We start from the raw sequence: 22,858 nt of genomic DNA on the forward strand, positions 1-22,858 counted from the left end.
GGGACAACACACCATCTATTTCACAGCAGGCCAACGATCCTCTGCAAAAGAGCAAGCACCCCGGGCCTCAGAGCTCCCACATGTCTCAGGCTGAAGACCAGCCACCAAACTCGTTGCCAACTCGGCACTCAAATCATCAACCCCAGCAAACGCTCACAAATAAAACGAAAGTGCAGTAACCTCATACTCCACCATGGCTTTCTTCATACTTTCCACATCAAAGATCATCTTAATGAGGTCCTGCACTGGCTTGGGGAGCTTGGACTTGGTGCCAGGGTTTACCGTCAACTTCTTTACTGCCTCTTCATCCTTTAGGGAAAAAGAAAATCAGGAAGGGACACAATTAAACAACCCAAGCAAAGTGGTGGTGGTGTTTGGCAGAGAAAGGACACAGGACGGAGTGCCACCAGCCAAAAAAAAAAAAAAAAAAAAAAAGCTGTTAATCAAAAAGGTTTGGCATTAGTTGCCAGGAGAAGCATATATGAATGTGTACAGGATCAGATACTTCCTGTGCACCCCTCCAAGTCCTCTTGGCTGCTCCAGATTCTTATTCTAGACGCCACTGAAGCATCCAGCTCTGTACAGGCAGACCCGCAGACACCCACACTCCCCTCATGCCCTCACCTCCTCCCTCACTGCCTCCCATGCCGGGGCTGCTGGTGCCCTGGGACTGGGAACCTGCCCGGGGCCCACTCATGCCCAACCTGGAAGTGCTGGGCAGCTATAAGGGTGATCTTGGACCCAGGGGACACTGGACTGATGGACAAATCTTGTCTCCTTTCTTCTCTTGCCCTGCCTCCCCCAAGACTGAATCCACACAGCCTTCTCTATAGTGCCAGAGGACCAAGCTAACAGTCCGACTTCCTGCCACGCAGCTTGACAGTGTTAAAGCGCATCCTAGCATCAACCCTCCCAAGTCTGCACCCCTCACCCCTGTTCCCTGGGATTGCTCTTCCTAATATTCTACTAGCACAGGCCTTTACCCCTGCCATCTGGGGAATCCAGGCTGAGCCAAGACCCGGCTATACGGAAAACGCCTTAACCCTTCTCACTTTTGAACCCGCAAGGGCAGGGACTATGACTATCACGGTGTCCCTAACAGCTAACGGTGTTTGGTATTTGTTTTGAATGAAGGTAACTGGCATTGGGCCTTGAGCCTGGAATCTGCTTGGCTTAACAAAGCTGCAGAGAGGAACCTGTGTGCTAGTGTTCAGGGCTGCTGCTGTCAGGGGCACAATACATCTACTCTTAATGCTGAAACACAAGTTTTCAACACAAGTCTTAAATGCATTCTTATCCTCTAGCTCAGCGGTCCCCAATCTTTTTGGCACCAGGGACCGGTTTTGTGAAGACAATTTTTCCACGGACTGGGGGTGGGGGGATGGTTTCAGGATGATTCAAGCGCATTACATTTATTGTGCACTTTATTTCTATTATTAGTACACTAATATATAATGAAATAATTATACAACTCACCATAATGCAGAATTAGTGGGAGCCCTGAGCTTGATTTCACTTGCCACTCATTGATAGGGTTTCGATATGAGTCTGCAAGCAACTGATTTATTATCATGGTCTCTGTGCAGTCAAACCTCTCTGCTAATGATAATCTGTATTTGCAGCCGCTCCCCAGCGCTATCATCACCGCCTCAGCTCCACCTCAGATCATCAGGCATTAGATTCTCATAAGGAGTGCGCAACCTAGATCCCTCGCATGCACAGTTCACAGTAGGGTTCACACTCCTATGAGAATCTAACGCTGTCGCTGATTTGACAGGGTGGAGCTCAGGTGGTAACGCGAGCGATGGGGAGCGGCTGTAAATAGAGATGAAGCTTGGCTCCCTCGCCTGACGCTTACCTCCCACTGTGCGGCCCGGTTCCTAGTAGGTACTGGTCCGTGGCCCAGGGACTGGGGACCCCTGCTCTAGTTATAACTTCATTGAAGGCAAACTATCAGTATGTTAAAAAGCCTTATTTAAATACATATACTCTGTGACCTGGCAGCTCAATCTCTAATGATAACAAGCACAGAGATAAGTATATCAGCATCATTATAGCAAATACCTGGAAATAATCTAAATATCTAATTGGGGCATGGGAGAGTGTTGTTTGGTAAATTACAAATAATGGCCACCCACAGGATGGAATTCTATACAGACTTAAGAAATGATGCTCTAGTTCAGTGCAGTTTAATACAGTAGTCACTGGTTTTGACATGTGACCACTCTGAATTGAGCTGTGTTGTAAGAGCTAAAAATATACCAGCTATCAAATATTCAGTCAAAAAAAAAAAGGTACAAATATCTCAATGATATTAATATATCAAAATGATAGTATTTTGGACATTCTGGGTTAAATACATAACTAGTATTAATTTCACTGTTTCATTTTGCTTTTTAAAATGCAGCTACTAGACTATTTAAAATTGCCTAAGTGGCTGCCTAGCTCTCTCTGTTGGACAGCATTGCTCTAGAAGACATGAGGAAATGCTCCTAGAACAGTAAGGCCAAAAGCTGGTGGTGGCAACACAGTATGTAAGGAAAGACTCCAGTGTTACAGTGGAGAAAAGTAGCTGTGAAGTGAAAGAAGTATATAAAGACATATACCATGATTTTAATTCTTTGTGCCTCTGTCTTTCTCAAAATTTTCTAAAACAAATACAGTTGACCCTTGAGCAACTCAGGGACTAAGGGCATTAACCTTCTGTGCAGTCGAAAATCCGAGAATAAGAGTTGGTCCTCCATATTCCTGGCTTCTCCCTATCCTCAGCCCTGCATCCGTGGATTCAACCAACCACAGATTGTGTGGAACTGTAGTATTTGCTAATGAAAAAAATTCCACATATAAGTGGACCCATGCAGTTCAAACCTGTGTTGTTCAACTGTATATATTTTTGAAATGGGAAAAATAAACTCAGTAGGGGGCACTGCTGAGTTAGACCAAGTCTGTGCAACTCTAAACTCCAAGTTCTCCACCTCAACATTATATAAGAGCTAATTTCTATTTTTAATGGTAGAGCTCATGACACTCTCTATAAACTAGAGAATTCCCCCTTTAAGACATGTTAGGGCTCAAAAATTTGGAATTAAATCTGTACCATCGGGCTTCCCTGGTGGCGCAGTGGTTGAGAATCTGCCTGCTAATGCAGGAGACACGGGTTCGAGCCCTGGTCTGGGAGGATCCCACATGCCGCGGAGCGGCTGGGCCCGTGAGCCACGGCTGCTGAGCCTGCGCTTCTGGAGCCTGTGCCCCGCGACGGGAGGGGCCGCGATAGTGAAAGGCCCGCGCACCGCGATGAAGAGCGGTCCCCGCACCGCGATGAAGAGTGGCCCCCACTTGCCGCAACTGGAGAAAGCCCTCGCACGAACCAAAGACCCAGCACAGCCAAAAATAATAAATAAATAAATAAATAAATAAATAAAAAAAAAAAAAAAATAAAAAACGAGGCATGATTAACTCTTTAAAAAAAAAAAAAAAAAAAAAAAAATCTGTACCATCTACAAATCTCTTTCTTTCTGCAAAATAAGCGTGCACCACCCCCCATTATAAAAGCAGTAAGTTTTCATATAAAAACAAGGTGCGACTTCCCTGGTGGCACAATGGTTAAGAATTTGCCTGCCAATGCAGGGGACACGGGTTTGATCCCTGGTCCGGGAAGATCCCGCGTGCCGCGGACCAACTAAGCCCGTGGGCCACAACCACTGACCCTGCGCTCTAGAGCCTGCGAGCCACAACTACTGAAGCCCACGTGCTGCAACTACTGAAGCCTGCGCACCTAGAGCCCGTGCTCCGCAACAAGAGAACCCACCTCAATGAGAAGCCCGCCCACCGCAAAGAAGAGTAGCCCCCGCTCGCTGCAGCTAGAGAAAGCCCACGTGCAGCAACGAAGACCCAACACAGCCAAAAATAAAAATAAATAAAATAAAATAAAAACAAGGTAAGCATTTTGTCAAAACCAATGGCCACAAGTATCAGCCAAGAGACAATGGAAGGCTGTCTGGTAATATATAGGCAGATAGTCAAGCAACAAATATAAATAATGGGAAATTATTAGGAAATAATTTGGGACTAAAAACTGGGACCTACTGGAGCACGTCAAATCACTATAATTCTATCTTGATGATAAAGCAAGTCACGTGATCTATGATTCAACATAGCTTCAGATAAGAAACCACCTGGAATCTGTGAATTACTCCCTGTTGTGTTTAGGGAGCAACTTCAAAGACTGTTCCTCCTTGACAGTCTTACAAATGCTCACACTGTTCTCATCTAAGCGCCATCTCATACTTCACGGTGTAGATTCTATTCATGAAAGGGTGCTGGATTTTATGAAATGCCTTTTCTATGTTTACTAGGATGACTGTGTGGCTTCTGTCCTTTATTCTATTCATGTTGTATTACATTGACTTGACTTGCATGTTGAACCAACCTTGCATTCCTGGGATAAATCCCACTCAGTCATGGTGCATAAATCCTCATGTGCTGCTAGATTCAGTTTGTTAGTATTTTGTTGAGGATTTTGCATCTATATTTATAAGGATATTGGACTGGAGTTTTCTCGTGATGTCTTTGTTCGTCTTTGGTATCAGGATAATACTGGTCTCACATAATGATTTGAAGAGTGTTCCCTCTTCTTCTCTCTTTTTGAAAAGTTTATAAAGGACCAGTATTAATTCTTTAAACATTTGACAGGATTCACCAATGATGCCATCTGATCCATGGCATGTTTTTAAAAGAATAGTGTCCGTTCCTTTTACCAGAACTAGAAGGTGTAAGAGCATTAAGTGATTACCTGGCCATAGTCAATCTCCAGAGGGTAGAACTTTTTGGGATATTTTGTGAAGTTTTTGGAGTGCCAGGCATTCCCGGTTTTCTCTTCATATAATTTCGTAAACTGCTCAATGGCATCCTCCTTGGATGGCATCTGCTCCAGTTTGTTACTACCAATTACCGTGCCCACGCGGCCCCAGGACCTGAATATCCAATACCTGTGGGAGGAGAGGAGGAACATCAGATACAAATTCATGGGTCAGCCTGTTGTATTTCAGAATGAGTTTCCCTTCCCTGCCATTCCCCTTGAGGGAGAAACAACTGCAAACACCCCAAAATGATGGTGACTGACAAAGAGGAACAAAAGGAACTGGTATTACAATGAAGGACCTTTATTTTACTCTTATTAAACTGAGCGTTGTAAGTTTAAAGTAATTAAAAAATGCCCTTCCAAATCATATTGGCAAATGGGCTATAAAAAGTACCAAAGAACAGGTTAACCTTGGATCTGGCAGCCTAAATTGAGGAGTAAATCCTGAGGCCTACAGACCTTCACGTAAGAATATCCAATTCTCTTCCCCAAAGAAACACGGCAAGTAACACTTGGAAGTCAGGCGCTCAAGGTGATGCAACCATCAACGACATGTATTAAAAATAATGAAGAACCTTTGGCTCAGATCAGAGGCTGAGATGTGATGAAATGGGAGGGGGCGGGCCACTGGCCTGCAGGGTCAGCCACCTAGAGACCCAGCTAGCATCTTCAGTTTCTATCTCAATCTAGGGCCAAGTCTTGGGTACCCTGCGGGCTGTGCTGCCTAGCTTTGGGCGAGGTCATTTTTCTTAGTGGAAATCATGCATAAGTTAAATTTTACATCACAATAAACACAGATATATTGGAAACCCAGAAAGATTCGGATGCGTTTTAAAAATAAAACCAGAGATTTCAAAGAAGATTTGGGGCTTCCTGCTGCTTTTTTGGGCTACTGCCCAGAGAAATACAAATTCATTCTCTGCTGGGTTATTTCCCTCTGGAAATGTTTGGAAGACACCACGCTGACCTATCCTGAAAAAAACCTTCTGACTCTAACAGCCCACATTGTCCTTTCCCTCTAAAAACCAATAAATCTAGGCCACCAGAATAACGCCCATGTCCAAAATCACCATTAGAATTTGCTTGCTGGAGGTGGACAAATCTGTTCTCATTTGCCTGTTGTTTAACACACTCTGGCACTCAGCACATTTCCACAAAAACCCTATCCCTTCTCCTGCACTCCAATACACATCTAGCTTTTGGAAGGTATGTTTGACAAGCAAGATACCCTACTTTGACCTTCAAATCTCCAACAAGAGTAGGTAGTAAACTAAACGACGCAGGATTTTATTTCTTCAGAAATTTTAAGTAGCCACACCGATACTGTGTGCTCTTTTAAGGGTCACTTCTGACATTCACATTTTCAATGCAAGGTTTGGTGAGAAGCTGGAGGGATGTGAAGAGCCTGAGCCTGCCACTGCCTACAACCTGCGGCTGGCCAAGATGCACCGGGCGCTGACTATCCCCCGGGGGCTGCCACTCTCACAGGGGTTTGCCTTTTAACGAGGAAAGCTTTTTCGATCTCCTGGAGTTCCAATGTGTAAATTGTTTTCATTTGCTAAAAAGGAAAGGTCAGTTTAATATATGAAAGGGCTTTCCCCCCGACCCTTAGAACTGAACACACCTTCCCCACTTACATACAGCTCCTGTTCTGTGCTGGCTGCAATGAGGGCCCATCGACGTGGCAGAGAACTGCCCCTACTAGAAAAGTGTGCGTGGCCAAGCCAGCCCAGCCCCTCAGCACCCCAGAACTGGCTCTTACCTGCCTCCACTATGTTCAAATAAAACATACAAACAGATGCAAACCCAAGCGCCTTTAGTAACTGGGGAGCCCGAGGTAACACTGATGAGTGAGGACAGAAAGGCTGTCCGGAGCGAGGGCCTCTTCCCTCCCTCACTGCAGGCCTCACGACGCACCCATGCCCTTCACGAGGCGGCTGGCTCCCCAGGAGCACTGAGAGCCTCTCAGCACAGCTCTGCTGGCCGCTCCCGCCCCCGGCGCACCTGCTCTCTCTATCATCCTCCAGGAGCTGCAGCTTGTAATAGGAGTTGGTTCCCTTAACGATGTCCACCAGGCCAAGGGTGGCGCTGAAGACCTTCCCGCCTTTCTCCAGGACGTGTGCGCTGTGTTCCAGACCTGTCACGGACAGAGCTCCTGTGACGATTCCCACAGGGAGAAGGGGGTCTGCAGGTTCCCCACAAGACGTGTGCGCTCTCAGGACCGGGGAGCCTTGAGGCCGGGGGGCGAGGCGCGGCCGTGTCCCACACGGTTTCCCTCACCAACGGGGTGCCCACAGCTCACTCTGCTCACTCCCGCTTCCTTACCAGAATCAGGGTCGACAGCTGCTCCTCCTTTAAGAGTTAATTTCATTCTCTTTTCAGATTTGTTGGTACCTTGGAAGGGGATAGGGAAATGCAAACATTAAATTAAAAATAAATAAAAAGTAAGGGGAAGGTGGCAGGCAGGGCGAGTGGGTCACCTTCACCTGTGTCAGATGTCAACATGGCATCTGTGCGCTGCCTCGCACCATCCTGCGCCCAGGGAAAACGAATGAGAAAACTGGCAGCGTTCAACAGACCATTCGGGCGCCAAGGGAGAGGCTGTGCGCAGGCGGACCTGGCCAGCCTGGCAGAGGCCACGGCCCCCGGCGGGATGGGGCCAACGGCAGGGCGGGGCAGCTCGGGGCCTCACCTTCCTCCTTGACGGGGCCCTTGCTCTTCTTGGAGAGCACAGCCCCCGACTTCCCTTTTGGGGCCACGGCTTCAACAGGCTCCGCCTTCACCTCGGCCCCCCAGGGGGACAAGAGGTGGGTTGAGAGCAACTCCTGAAGGCTCTTGGTCGAGGCGGAGATGTCCTGGAGGAAATCCTCAGACACGACGCGGACGTTAGCTTCTTTTACTTCCTCCATCTTTTTATTCATCTTGTCTACCTCCTCTGTTGGGAGGGAAAAGAACTTTGAAATCTCAAATCACTACACAGTTATTACTTGCTGGGTACTTCCCAACCCTCGTTACCCACAGCTCTCCTCTCCTTCAAGATCTAGTGCTTGGGGCCTTGGTTTATTTCGACAATCGTCTCTCACCAGCAACATCCCCCTTTTTCTAAGGTGTGATGAGTGAGAGCTGCTTTCTCCAAACCCTTCTACAGAACGAGATGTTAACAGGTATTACACAGAGAAACGAAGTCAGATTCACATGGGAAGAGCGGTGCACTGTTTTCTGGCCTTGGAGACTTACAATGGTCGTCGGCATATTAAGCCTGCAAAGAAACCTGTTCGCCTTTGTTTAACTCTGCATTTTCCAAACCTGCTTAAGCTGCAAACTTTTTGTCTGGAGGCAAACCTACCAACATCTTGTGAACAAGGTGAGAAGAGTAGGCTACAGTCTTTACTTGGGAGTTTTAGATACGTGAATATAGACCACAACACGGAGCAGCAATGCCAAGTACAAGTGCCCACATCCCTTTACAGAGAACCTGAACAATGCCAGCGATGATAAGAGACACATTTTTGGGGTCCCTCTGTGTGTCAGACACTGCGCTCGGCACTTCACCTCATTTAATTCTCAACACAACCACAAGAGACAGGGATCCCTCTGGTTCACAGGCAGATTGAACTCACTTTTGGTACTGATGCACAGGGAGGCCTTGTTGGCGGTCCCTGTCAACTTCCCCCCGAGTTTCTCGATTGCGGCCTTCACTTCGTCCTTGTTCTGGGACAGTTTCCCAAGAGTCAGGATCTTCATGTTGGATAACGGCTTGTCTGGGATGGGAGAAAAGGATCACTAGGCAGGGCTGCTGCCCGGGGTGGAGGGTGGGAGCAGGAGACCAGGTGGCAGCTCCCAGGGAAAAGCCAGACCGGCTGCAAGGCCCCCAAATGGCCTCAGCACCCTCTTTGATCAGGAAGAAAGGGATCTCCTTGAGGAGAAGTCCACGTAAACAGAAGAAAAGAGTAAGAGTAGCAGGAAAGCAGAGGACAGGACAGCAACCTGTACCCAGTCCTCAGCACCGAAAGGACCGGCCAGGGAGAAGCCCTGCACTGACACTTCTCCACAGCAGGCCTCGAGCAGAGGCGGCCAGGGGCGCCCTGGGTCTGCTCCACAGACAGACGAGGAAGGACCAGGAGGCTGGCCAGAGGGTGGGACGCCGGGGTCGTGTGAACTCCCAATTCCTTCTGTCATTCTGTTCCCACCCCATGCCTAAAAGCAAACTACAGTTCTCACAGGATGCTTATTAATCAACCCCATTAAAAAAACTAGCCTTGGGGAATTCCCTGGCAGTCCAGTGGTTAGGGCTCCGCGCTTCCACTGCAGGGGGCATGGGTTCGATCCCTGGTTGGAGAGCTAAGACCCTGCATGCCGTGAGGCGTGGCCAAAAAAAAATAAAAATAAAATAAAATAAAATAAAAAAGTAGCCTTGTCCAGGGCAGTCACTGAAAGCTTTGGTCAGCTTGACCACACTGAGCTGAGAGAACTGATTCAGGCACCAAGAACCCTGGCATTTTAGGTATTTAGCACTGACCACGGCCAGAAAGACCTGGGTCAGGGGTGTGCCTTCTGTTTGTTGCAAACGGGAACATACAGAGCTGGTTACACATTTCCACAAGAGATGCTGTGGGGAGGAGTCCTTTAAGCTGTCCCTGTGAGGGAGAACAACTAGGGATACCCGTAGGGTTTAACTGAAAGTTGGCCGAGGTCTCCGCAGGGAACGGAATCACTTAGCTGTGAACTGCAAGTGTGGGGAAAGCAGAAGGGACCCTCAGGGCAGGGCCCGGGCATCGACCCCGCCTGGCCCACCACACTTGCTCTTGGACCCAGGCTGCAAGCAGCAGGGTGAACTCGGGATGACCGCCCACACGTCCCCTCCCCAGAGGATGGAGGGAGGTCACTGCTGGGCTCACGTTCACGGAAGAATCCTCATCCTCCAGCCAGCACACGGTGGCCGTAACCATTAGACTACGCCACATGTCCCTGAGTAAACAAAGACAGCAGTATCTTCTGCCACAAAAACACAAACTCATCTCACTGTCTTTGTTGGTGTGGAGTATTTCTCGCTGACACTGATCACAACACGTACGGCAGGTCTCTGCAGTCGACAGAGACCCAGCATCACATCAGGCTCAGGATGACTGGTGAGAGCAGGGCTGCCCGGAAGCACGAAGCTGAGCCCTGGAATGCTGCTCTGTAGCGTAGCGCAGTCAGCCAGGAGGGTCTGAACGCCCCTCGCAGGTAACTGTCTCCCTGGCCGTTCTCAGAAGCCCCCTCCCCAACCTACCTCCTCCTGCTGGGGGTGGGATGGGGAGAACAAGGGCAGAACTTCCCCCCAGGATCAGCCAGCAAAGAACCCAGACAGACACCCTCTCCACCCTAAGCTCAGGGCCCCAGTGCCCGCCCCCCGCCCCCCCCCCACCCCCGGCCCGAGGCTGGCCCGGAGCTGCACCTGGGGGAGCGGAGTTCACAGTGGCGGGCGCTGAGGCTGCAGAGGGCAGGGGTGCTGCCGCCAGCGGGGCGCTGGTCTCTGGGGGGAATATACGGTCCTGCTTTCTGATCTTCAATTTCTTGAGGTAAGCGATTTCTCGGAATTCCTAAGGAGTGTAAGTTTTAGTTAAGAAACCAGCTCTCCCTTGAAATAACCACCCGATAGAGAAAAGAACTTAAGAATGTTTTTCTTCTTACGATAAAGAATAACACAAAATAGGAAAATTTGAGGCTTTTAGTATGAAACACAGTATTACTGTTGATATGGTGCTTATTTGCAGTACTTCTACATTTATAATACAGCTGGTATTGTGATGTTTGAAGAGAAAAAATATTTTCCTTAAAAAAACAAAAACAAAACAAACAAAAAAACCCAGTTGATAATCTGGTCAGGGAACCACTGCTGGAACCTGATTACAACCCCCAGGCCTCATTCTGGAGTTGTTCCCCTCAAGAATGAAGAGGCCTCTTCCTGGGGTCGTATGTCCATTCCATGACCAAAAGCCCCCCCAGACTCCTCAGAGCCTGAGAGAGAGATTATGACCCGAAAGGAAATCAGGGCAATTCCCTTCCCTTCCTAGAAGAAAGGACCGTGAATGCAGGGAGCCCATCAACAGTCAGTGTTCAATATTAACTCTGCCGCCAGCACGGTCCACCTGCATTCCAGGTGATTCACAATGGGCTGTGCTCTAAGTGGTCACTCAATAAACATCACATACACCAGGCTCAGGGACCAGGTCCCTACCCTCCTAAGCCTTCTTCCCATCAAGAAACAGCCCCTCCCTGCTAGATCCATGGTCAACGACTGCCTGCTGGATAAAACGTATGCTGGGCATCTAACACAGTGCCACACATCACAGTGAGTTTAGAAAAAGTTTCTGCCTTTGAGAAAGAAGCTCAGTCTTGACCGATAGTCAGATATACGAAGGCAACTTCTACATAGGAGCTAGCTTCTAAACCAGAGGCGTGCTGAAGCGATGCAATACTGGGAATGCTGGGAGGGCTCCTCGGAGGCAGTGACCTGCCAAGTCAGGGGCAGGGAGAGGGAGGGAGGGAGGGAGGGAGAGAGTGTGAGTATGTGTAGGGGTGGTGTGAGTGGTATGTGAGGAGAAAAAAGGTGGCAGAAAGAGGGGTTGCAGAAGGTAGCTGGAGCCAGATCATGGAGGGCTTTGGGGGAGGGGAGTTCAAGCTAAGGAGATGACCGTGATTCTGTGATCCAAGCCCCTGGGGGCAGCACAGTCCCTACCCATGGTCTGTAAATCCATGAAATTGCATGGGCAGCAAGCACTGTCCACCTGACAAAATGTCTTGCACCTGTAGGTACCGTTTTAAAATAACCCTTTAAAAATACACATAGATGCAGTGCAACTGACATATAAAATACTAAATAGTTCATATCACGATCTTACTTTTTCCTAACCTAAGATATTAAAAGGGATACAAATAGCACAAACGGGCCTGTAACAATGGCATTCTCAGAAAAACTGGGAAAATGTTTCTAGAAGAAATAGGGAATCACTCTAAGGTTTTAAGGGTGGGGAAAGGACAAGGTCAGACTTGTTGTAGAGCAACCGAGCAAGCAGAAGTATAGAGATACATATACAGTAATTATGGTAGTGAACAGAGAAGGCAAGGAAAGAATGAGTGGAAGGGGCAAGCGGGAAAGTGGAGTTCAGCTCTGGATGCTGAGGTGGTAGTGCCACCAGGACCCATAAGCAACAATTATGGAGCGCTTACTATGTGCCACTGGTCCAAATGCTCAACCACCCGGGAAGAAGGCACGGGCGATGAGGGAACTTGACGGACATCAAATCCCAAGCCCAGGGAGCCCACGACAGCCCCAGGTGGTGGGGCGCCAGCTCGCACCGAGTCTGAGGGCACGGGGGAGTCCTTCCAGCGGCAAGCCCCCCAAGACACTGCTGGCTCCCCCAACAGCGCGGCTCCTAACAAGGTCCCCCAACTGAGGTTTTTTACATTCTGAGAATTCAAGAGAGAGAGAGAGATCAACAGGAGACATGAACTCTGGACCCAACTCCCCATCTAGCTCCAAGGCAAGGAAATGTCTTGCTCTGAGAAACACTCTCCCATCATAAAGGCAGGAATTACCATTTGTTCACCACCATGTCCCTTGTGCCCAGAACAGTGCCTGGCAGAGGGTAGGCACTTGATGAACAGAAATAAAAGTAATTCACAGTCTTTGCAAGCAAGAAGATTTTACACCAGTTGGACAAACCTGTGCTCCAGTTGGAAGTGCTTTGGTACTACATCTGTGTAGTTTGTAAATGTACAGAACCAAGGACATAATTCTATAATCTGATTATGACGATGGCCTCGATGTAAAGAGGTCTGAGAAACTCTGCTCTGCAGTCGTGGTGACGTGGCGTGTGGACAAGCCCAGAAGACGGGACCAGGTTTTTCTGCAAATATATCCCAGGATCCACACCCCCACTTACCTTTGGGGTCACCCACTCTTTCCGGTTGGGCGTCTGTGTCTTGACCATACACTTGGTCCAGGCAGTGACATCCCCGGTACAGTAATAGGCATCGCTCTTGAAGACCAGCTGGCCTGAGCATTCCTCGCAGGGAAGGAGGGCACCGAACACCATGCCGTCGGCCACTCGGTCCAAGATCTGAAGCCAGTGAAGAAGAGAAGCAAGTCAAGGAGGAAAGGAGCAGCTACAGGAGAGGACATTTACCAATGTGGGATGAAGAATCTGCATGGACTCCACTCGCTAAAAAAGAAGGGAGGGACTGCCCTGAGGTTCCTAACATTCCCTGGAGAAGGTGGTTTACAGTTGGAGCTTGCATTTTTGTGCTTTATGAGACCTTATTTCCATGCCTGAGGGGTTCCTGCAGCTCCCCTTCCCCTCGGTGACTTAGAAATAAAGGGAGAACCCAGAACATCCACTGTTTCTGGGCCAGAGGGAAGGCAGGGCAGGGCCTGCAGGGGAGACAGCCCTCGCAGCCCTCGGGGAGTCTGTGAGACGAAGGCAGCAGAGAGGGCTCCTCGGGCCAAAGTCTGTGGCATGAACACACGAGGCAGATGTGCAGCCCACCTCGGTCCTTGAGCGCCTGCCCCTTCCTGCCCCCGCAAACGGCGACCTCGATGGCGATGACCATGCAACATGACTACGGAATTTCACTCCCAATTAATACCAGCAGGTGTTCACCCGGAGGGGCTCCCACACTCCACCGGGACAGTCACCGCGCACGGCCTGGCCGCTCGGCTCCCGGTGCCCGTAACACAAAGGCAGCTCACCGCCGACTCCCCGGAGGGCACTTGTTGCTTGTTGAAGATGAGCAGCTCTTTCAGGTCATTCGTCGAACACGCTTTCTTTAGCTCGTCCTTGATGTTCCAGATCAGGTTGTTCTGGGCCTGTGCACGAGAGCCAGCAGCTGAGAGACCAGCCCTTCTCAAAGGAAGAAACCCAACTGGAGGAAGACTCCACCCTGGCTCGCTTCTGCCTCTAGTCACAGCCCCGCGCTCAGCTGAGCTGCCCCGGGGCTGCCGCATCCCCAGGACTGTGCTCCCAGCTCGCGGCCGCGGCGTCGGCCTGGGGCGCGGGTGCTCGGGGAGGGCCGAGGCAGGTGGGGAGGCCACGGCCCAGGCGCCCGGGTCCCCGGAACCAGCCCCCCAGAGACAAATCCCAGGACACACAGGAACGCGCCCGAAGCACCAGGTTCATCTGCCCCAGCACCTGGCCCCCAAGGGAGGAAGGGGCGGCTCCTCGACAACCTGAAAGCGAGCAGCAGGGGCAATCCCCAAACACCTCCCACCTCCTCAATCCTCAGAATCGCGGAGGAACAGACTTAAGCTCCTCTGAAGACGAACTTTAAACCTCGGTGGTAATATTCATGCAACGCCTACTCTGCGTGGGACACTTCTCACGCCATCGCACGCACTCTCACGACCACCTTGGCCAGCAAGGCAGTAGCCTCCCGACATCAGAGGCAGGGCAGGGAAGAGCTTCCTCCTGTCTGAGGGTGGTGGGCGAGTTACTCACGACTCAGTCTCAGACCCCACCACCTCTGCAAAACATGAAAATGCCGGCCCTCTCTGCACCGAGCGAGGAGGAGTTTAACTCGCTTGACAACAACTGTCATCACACACACGCGCCCTCTCCCAGCCTCTGTAAGGGCCTCTCAATAACATCCTTGCCTGCAGCGCCACGTGCTGGGCCACTGGTGATGGAGATGAGGGAGCACGAGGCAAAAGTCTAAGGGTATAAGGTTAGATCAGAGAAGCAGAACTATCTCATCTGCGCGACCAAGGATGGGAGGCCAGCACAAATGGGTGCACCAGGGTGGGGACCACGGGCAGCGTTCCCAGCTTCTGACCTTCTTTTTACCTCTGACAACTCTGGAGACGGGGAAGATGGGCATGAAGGGCAAATGCAAAAGAGCACCCCAGCTCCACGGCAGCTGGGGTTGGCACCAAACCGACACATTTTTAAGTGAAGGACAACCACACCGAACCTGTGATTCTTATCAAGCAGCTGGAACCACGCCAGAACACGCTTCTAATGTTTTACACCACCGGCAAGAACGGGATACTCACGCAAGAGCGCAGCGGAGGGCTCATGGAAATCACGTTCCCAAGAAGAGACCGACTGCTCTCCCCGAGTTTCCCGAACACTCACCTTTCTCTGGTTAACAATTTTTACTTCGTTTCGACACACACGTAACCAACACAGTGACAAATTTCTCTGGTCTATGACCGCTGATCTAACGGGCAGTTTGCTCCTCTTAATACATGCCTTTTATTATTATTTTTTTTAACAAGAGATTTTCATTAAAAAACATGGAACTTCATCTCTTCCAGCCATTGTCTGTGCCAAGAACCTGTGGCATCCTTGAATTCAATACGCAGTTTCCAACGTGCTACAGGCCCGGGAGGCACGGTGACGCACAGTGTGGCTGAAGCATGACGTGCCCACCCCAGCGTCAGGCCGCCGAGCGGGAAGCGACAGCTCAGCTCCTGCCGAGCCCGCCTACTGCTGCTCTGGCGCCTAGAGCCCACTGTGGGTGCTTTCGCATAAGAACTGTTGCTTTGGGAGGAGGGAAGAAAACCTGGGGGAAAAGCCAGGCTATTTAACAACAGATATCAAGTTGGGAATTTTTAAGGCTCTCATTAAAGCAGGACACACGCACCTCCCTGAACTTTCTTCCCAGAATGAGGAAGAGAGTTGAGACTGAATGGCGAGAGGAGACGCCCAGCTCGGGACTCACCTTGAGGGCCTTTTCAAGCTTACTCTCCTTGTCTTTTTCTTTTCTAGATTTCTTCTTGGCCACTTCCTCCATTCCATCCACCTCGTCGCCTTTTCTCTTTCTGAAAGAGACGAAGGATGTAAGGGAAAGAACCAGAGCCATTAAAGCCCTGAAAGCCAACAGCTCTGGCGACACAGCATCCTAGGGCCATTCTCCTGCGGCTCAGCCAGGCCCTGCCCACGGAGGAGCTGGCCCTCTGCTCAGGCAGTGTCTGTGGCTGACATCATCCATTTCAGGAAGCACAGCTGCCAGGAGGGGCCAGCGGTCCCTCCAGGGCCTTGGAACAACCCGGCGCAGCACAGATGAGATGGCCTGGAAGGTTCTGGCAGGGACTATGCCAGAGGTAAGACCATAGCTGAGGGCAGGGACTGCAGAAAGACAAAGCACCAGTGCCAGGCGCTGAGGCTTTCAATCTAAGACACAGGGCTGCTCCTGAGGCCAAGAGGCTGTTCTCAGACCGGGGAGGCTGTGCTGCCATTTAAAGCCCAACAAGAAGCGGTGGTCTAGGCGCTGCCAACCAGTCCGCCTCAGCCGGGTCAGCAAACGCTGCCGACCAAGTTCAGCAGCATCACTCCTGACCTAAGAGAGGGCACTGAGGGTCATCAGTAGGCCCTAGAAACAGGGCAGGTCAGCCACGGTGGTTAATACTCACTTTCAGCCATCACACAGGCCTGAGATCAAACCCTTGCATTTTTCCTCATCCGTAAAAACAGGGAAAAGAATACCATCTACTCTGTAGGATCATGGTGATGGTTAAATGAAATATCCTCTGTAAAAGGCTTAGCATAGTGCCCGGCACACCAAAAGTGCTCAACCAATTCTGGTTGTTACAGCATAAATGTGAGCTTGTTCACTCCTACACCTACACCCCATGTCAAAGCACCCTGAGGCTTTTTAAATCTGTGGGTCCGACTTTCCAGTTTTCTTTCACATTCCAGAGCCACGTGTGCGGTGCAATAAACTTGTGCGTTTTGAACTGAAATACTGCGCGAAGGCCGCTTGATGATGGGGAGGTGGGGTCACCCCGACCCTACACTGTCCAAGGAGCACAGTGTACACCACAGCCCTGCCACGCCCCCCTCAGTGGGCTCATCACCAAGCAACTAGACTGCGGCCGAGGGACCAGCAGAGGGAACACAGGAAGGAAGTGTCCACAGGATCAACATAGACCTAAATGTTAGCACCGTATGAAACCCATACCATTCTGAACTCTCAACCAGATAACTTATCGACTGCCCACCACCCCCCTATTTAAAAATAGTCAAGATTCTCCCAGCGCCGTTCTCAAGAGAGACCCAGACACACAGGGACACATCCACACACGAGGACATGAGGGGGACGTGAAAGTGGGTCATGCAGGGGTCAGAGGAAAGGTGGTGGCGGACTCCCGCTTAGGGGAACGCTCAGACGGAGCAGGGGGAAGTGGGATGTGCTCTCTGCCTGACCACGGAGGTCAGATGCGGGACAGGGAACAGGCCACCAGGAGCGGCAGGAAACCACACCGCAGGCTCCCCAGTCCTTCCCGCTCTGTCCCCCGCCGCCTCAGCTGGGGAAGGGGCGGAGCTGTGCTGCCCCCCAGCTTTCTGACGGGCAGCAAGGGGAACACAGGAGCGATATGGACTCTGGGCCTGTGTGAAGCCTCCACCCTGCCGGCCCCTGCACCCACCCTTCACTCTTGATGCCCGGGAGCTGCTTCTTCAGGGCTTCTTTGTCCTCTGCGGTGAGGAGGCTGAAGCCCTTGAGCTGGCTCGCGCTGTACTCAGGCCGGAAGCCCAGCTCCTCCCTGTTCTGAACAAAGCAGTTTGGGTGGTACCAGCGGTCGATCATGCCTAGCTGGGGCTTCTCGGGGTCCAGCATCTTCTTGGACAGGCGCACCTGGCCCTGTAGGAGAATCCACATGTGTTACCGAAGACAGACAAGGAAGGATGGTCAAACATCGGGGGGCCAGGGGTGACCAGGTCCACACCGAAGGCAATGGGAGGGGTGCTGGGAGGTTTTGGCTCTTTTATGCCACCAAGGATTGTGTTACCCTCAAGCCTCAGCACCCCATTTAAGAAGGGGTTAAGTCCAACCAGCTACCCACCTACCTAGCTGCCTGTGCAAGTGAGGAAGTAACAGCATTACCCTGAGGACGTTGTGCTGACCTGGTGCAGACCTAAGAACAACGCCTGGGTTGCTATATTGCAGGCTCAGAAGGAGCCAGTGCAGGCCGCAATTCTAGCAGGGACTTTCTGCAATCCCCCCAACCAGACTCTTCAGTCTCTTTACACATATGAAGACCCCCTAAAATGCAGTAATAAACTATCTATAAGCTAGAATCTAAGTCCTGCCATCCTCCCCAGGTTTACAATTCCCAGGCCTGACATTCTGAGTGAGTTTCACGCCTGTGAGCCCAGACTGGAAACCTTGGAACAAGGAGCACTGACACTACTCCACTTCAGGCCAAGCAACACTCAGCAGCACGCAGCCTCAGGCATTCCCTTTGGAACCTTAACTTTTGCCTCAAATTCTTGTGGTTGAAGGTAGCTGGAAAAGATCTAGCAATTTCACGTTTTTCCTTTCTAAACACCCACTGACTCACCTCAATTTCCTGTATAATACCAAGGAGGTAGAAACCTTTAATCAATGCCTTGAATTAATCAACCAGCATGTTTACCTAAGATCAGAGCATCTTGGGTAATGAGGCTAAAGGGCACAGGCCGACCCCTCCACCTGTGTCCCTGCTACTCAGATAGCCGTCATTCTGCCAGACCAGCTGTCATTCTTCAGGGATCAGAGTTGGTAGGGAAGGGTGGTTAATGAAGTTCCTGATTAAGGGGAAGAAACCTGGGAGGCTCATACCAGGGAACAAACACACTCCTTAAACTTAATCCTACCATAAAACACAGCTTTCCCCCAGCCACTGCAGAGCCCAGGAGAGAGCCCTTGTGTAAATGTTTTTCAAACTCTCCCAGGTTTCCTAAAAGCAGATGCAGAGACGTACATGGACTGGACCATGAATAATCAGGGCCAGACCTGCCTGGAAGAAAAGTCACTGTCATCTCCTGTCTCTACTAAGATCTTCACTTTATTTTTTAACCACTAGTGTTGAGCCAGCACCTAAAGCCCCTATTTTTTCTTTTTTTTGAGATATCCAATGACATCCAACACAAGAAATCCAGAAAGTCAGACAGGTGAAGTCCAAAGCTCTCACCTTTTCGATCTTCTCCATGCAGCCCTTGCACGTGCTTCTGTTGGACTTGGCGTACTCTGCCGCAAAGTCGCCCAGTGTCTTCTCCGTCTTGCTGCCAACTCCACCTTGGCCTTTGCCTGAAGCATGAAACACAGCCACGCTCATTTCAGCAGCCTCCACGCAGCTCCAAGGAGCCCGTCTCCTCCTCCTCTACCTCTTGGGATTTCTCTACCAGGACACCTTGTGTTCTGGGTGACCACAGCTGGTCCATCTCATCTACACTTGTTTCTAACCACTGTGGTTGGTTAACAGAGCTTCTTTTCTGGCAATAAAATAAAAAAATTTCTCAGACAGCCTCCTGGAAACAGCACAATGTTAGCTGGTGGTGGTCTCACTGTCCCCCTCTCTCTATTTCCTCTGTAGCCCCCTTCTTCACTTTGGAAAGAACTTAAGTGCTTACTATGAAAACCTTGTACCATACTAAATTCCAACACTGCCTTCTAATTTCCATTACACTTTCATTATCAAAGTTGAGTGTTGAGTTAAAGGGACTATCTTGATATAGGAACAGATAAAAGTATATGTAAGAATTAAATATGTGGAGCTACAAGGATATATTGTACAACACGGGGACTATAACCAATATTTTATAAATATAAATGTAATATATTACATGAGTCACTCTATTGTACACCTGTAATTTATATACTATTGTACATCAACTATACTTCAATAAAAAAAACAAAAACAAGAGAGCTGACAAACAACAACAAAAAACCAAAAAAACCTCCATAATCAAGAGAAAACAAAAATTAAATATGTGGTAAGGTGGCATTCCTAATTAGCGGGGAAAGATTGAATCATTCAATAAAGAATCTTGGGGAAAAATGGCCAACCATTTGGGACAAAAACTAGATTCTTTTCTTATATAAAAATAAACTCCAAGACTGAATGTTTCTCTCCTAAGATCAGGAATAAAGCAAGGCTGTCTTCTCTTACCACAGACAACACCGTACTAGAGGCTCTAATACGTGCAGTAGGCAAGAAAAAGAAACAAAACGCGTAAGTGTAGAAAAGAACAAGTAAAGCCATCTCTATTTGTAGATGACATGATTGTAACTGGGATTAGTCTTAAGAATCTACAAAAAAGCTACTAGCACTATTAAGTGAATTTAGCAAATTTGCAGAGCACAAGGTCAATATAAAACATTTCTATATATTAGCAATAAACATACTGGAAAAAGAAATTTTTAACCACACTAAAGAAAAGCACACTACTATTTAAACAGCATTAAAATACACAGAATACTTAGATAAATTTAATAAGACAATAAGACATACAAGATCTCTCTCTACACTGAATCTACAAGATTTTGCTGAAATTAAAGAAGAACTGAGTATCATGTTTATGGACCGAAAGACTCTATTTACTAAGATGTCAATAATCCCCAATTTGATCTACAGATTTGATGCAATGCCAATCAAAATCCTAGCAAGCTTTTCTGAGGGAGAAATTGACAAGTTTACCACAAAATTTGTAAGGCGATGACGAAGGACCTAGAAAGGTCAAAATACCATTGAAAAAAAACAAATTTAGGGGGCTTCCCTGGTGGCACAGTGGTTGAGAATCTGCCTGCCAATGCAGGGGACACGAGTTCGAACCCTGGTCTGGGAAGATTCCACATGCCGTGGAGCAACTTGGCCCGTGAGTCACAATTACTGAGCCTGTGCGCCTGGAGCCTGTGCTCCGCAACAAGAGAGGCCGCGATAGTGAGAGGCCCGTGCACCGCGATGAAGAGTGGTCCCTGCTTGCCACAACTAGAGAAAGCCCTCGCACAGAAACGAAGACCCAACACAGCCATAAATAAAATAAATAAATAAAATTAAAAAAACAAAAAACAAAAAACAAATTTAGAGGAATTACACTATAAGACTTCATTGACTTACTCTAAGGTTACAATCATTAAGACAGTGGAGTAGTATAAATCAATGGAACCAAATAGAGACCAGATACAGACCTATCATCAACTGATTTTGATAAGGAAGCCAAAGTCTTTTCAACAAATGGTGCTGGAACAAACTAACAGCCACGTGGGAAAAAAAACAAAAAACGTGTGCCTCACACCTAACACAAAAGTTAATTTAAGATAAATAAAATTAAATAATTTAAGATAAGCTAAAACTACAAAACTCCTAGTAGTTCTGGAGTATACCCTTCAATGACCTTAAAGAGTAGGCAAAGATTTCTTAGGAGACAGCAAGTACTACCCAAAAAAGGAGAAAAAAACCCACAAAAAAACAACAAATTGGACTTCATCAAAACGAAAAACTATTGCTCTTCAGAAAATGTCAGTAGGGCTTCCCTGGTGGCGCAGTGGTTAAGAATCCGCCTGCCAATGCAGGGGACACGGGTTTGAGCCCTGGTCTGCGAAGATCCCACATGCCGTGGAGCAACTAAGCCCATGCGCCACAACTACTGAGCCTGCGCTCTAGAGCCCGAGAGCCTCAACTACTGAGCCTGCGAGCCACAACTACTGAAGACCGCGCGCCTAGAGCCCCTGCTCCGCAACAAGAGAAGCCACTGCAGTGAGAAGCCTGCACACCGCAATGAAGAGTAGCCCCCACTGGCCGCAACTAGAGAAAGCCCGCACGCAGCAACAAAGACCCAAAGCAGCCAAAAATAAATAAATTAAATAAAAAAAAAGTCAGTAAATAAATGAAAAGACAAACCTCTGACTGGGAGAAGGTTTTTGCATTATTTATATCTAATAGAGGACACACACCTAGAATATTCTAAGAACTCTTACAACTCAATAATAAAGACATGCAAATTAAAACCATGATATCACTACACACTTATTGGAATGGCTAATATCAAAAAGAGTGACCATACCAAGTGCTGATGAGGATGTGGAGGAACTCTCAAACAGTGCTGGTGGCAACGTAAAATGGTACAACCGCTTTGGAAAACTGTTTGGCACTTTCTTTAAAAGGCTGAACGTACATCTAACGTATGACCTACCACTCCATTCCTAGGTATATACCCAAGAGAAATGAGAGCACATGTACGTACAGAGCTTGTACACAAGTGTTCGTAGCAGCTGTATTTGTAATGGCCATAATCTGTCAACAACTTAAAAGTTACCAACAGGAGAATGGATAAACCAAGTGTGATATACTAAAAGACTACTCCTCAGTAATAAAAAAAGAACTGATGACACATGAGACAACCTGGATAAGTCTCACAGACATTATGCTGAGCGAAAGCAGCTTACGAGAGAAAAAGATACTATTCCTTTTTCCCTGAAACTCTAAATCACACAAAATTAATCCAAAGGGATAGAAATCAGAACAGTGGTTACCTTGCTGAGGGGGAGGATGACTCGGAAGGGCATAAGGGACCTTGCTGGGGGTGGCGGGTACAGAAATTTGATGGGGTGAATATTAGATGTGTGTATGCATTTGTCAAAACTCACTGAACTGTACACGTAAAGTCTGTGCATATAACTGTATGTACATTATTTTTAAAATTCCGGATGAAAGATTTCAAAACACCAAAAACAGATACTTTATTCAAAATACCAAAAACAGATACTTTAAGTGAGAAAACAGATATGACAACAAGAACATTTAGTCAAAGATGAAGCTTCAATACGATGAAACAGAAAATAAACCTATCTAAAAGAAAAATGTCAAACCAGGAAAAATATTTGCAAAACATGAGACCAAGAATTAGTATCTTTTGTACTTCACTAAGGAAAAGAAAAATACCCTAAGAGAAAAATGAGGAAAAGACACACACAACTATTAAAGTAACACAAATGACTGATCAACACATGACAAAACGTTCCATGTCACTAGGAGCAAAATGAAAAGGAATGAGAATACTTAGGGATGGTGTGAAGTGGAGAAATGGGTACATCTCATATTGTTGGTACAAGTGGAACTGATACAACCTTTCTGAAAGGCAAGTTGGCACACACACAGAAGGCCTTCAAATACTTCATCTCTTTCAGCAGTATTTCCCCCTCTTGGAATTAAAGAAAAAAATGGACAGGTGCCCAGGATATACCAGAAATCTG

At 48.4% G+C, this 22,858-nt stretch overlaps 1 protein-coding gene across 1 annotated transcript in view; it reads right to left on the bottom strand.

Annotated features, from left to right (window-relative positions):
* PARP1 (poly(ADP-ribose) polymerase 1) overlaps positions 1 to 22,858 on the bottom strand; it is a 42,523-nt gene that overhangs the window by 10,958 nt on the left and 8,707 nt on the right. The window contains exons 3-14 of the mRNA XM_057555537.1: positions 18,798 to 18,913; positions 17,271 to 17,485; positions 15,566 to 15,665; positions 13,596 to 13,712; positions 12,790 to 12,966; positions 10,299 to 10,443; positions 8,482 to 8,622; positions 7,554 to 7,796; positions 7,187 to 7,255; positions 6,866 to 6,998; positions 4,793 to 4,988; positions 181 to 309 (exon numbers count right to left, since the gene is read on the bottom strand). Coding sequence (XP_057411520.1) covers positions 181 to 309; positions 4,793 to 4,988; positions 6,866 to 6,998; positions 7,187 to 7,255; positions 7,554 to 7,796; positions 8,482 to 8,622; positions 10,299 to 10,443; positions 12,790 to 12,966; positions 13,596 to 13,712; positions 15,566 to 15,665; positions 17,271 to 17,485; positions 18,798 to 18,913 — 1,781 coding nt within the window. The remainder of the gene's footprint in view (positions 1 to 180; positions 310 to 4,792; positions 4,989 to 6,865; positions 6,999 to 7,186; positions 7,256 to 7,553; positions 7,797 to 8,481; positions 8,623 to 10,298; positions 10,444 to 12,789; positions 12,967 to 13,595; positions 13,713 to 15,565; positions 15,666 to 17,270; positions 17,486 to 18,797; positions 18,914 to 22,858) is intronic.

The sequence above is a fragment of the Balaenoptera acutorostrata genome, chromosome 1 (assembly GCF_949987535.1).
Source record: "Balaenoptera acutorostrata chromosome 1, mBalAcu1.1, whole genome shotgun sequence".
In the NCBI taxonomy this organism is placed as follows: Eukaryota; Metazoa; Chordata; class Mammalia; order Artiodactyla; family Balaenopteridae; genus Balaenoptera; species Balaenoptera acutorostrata.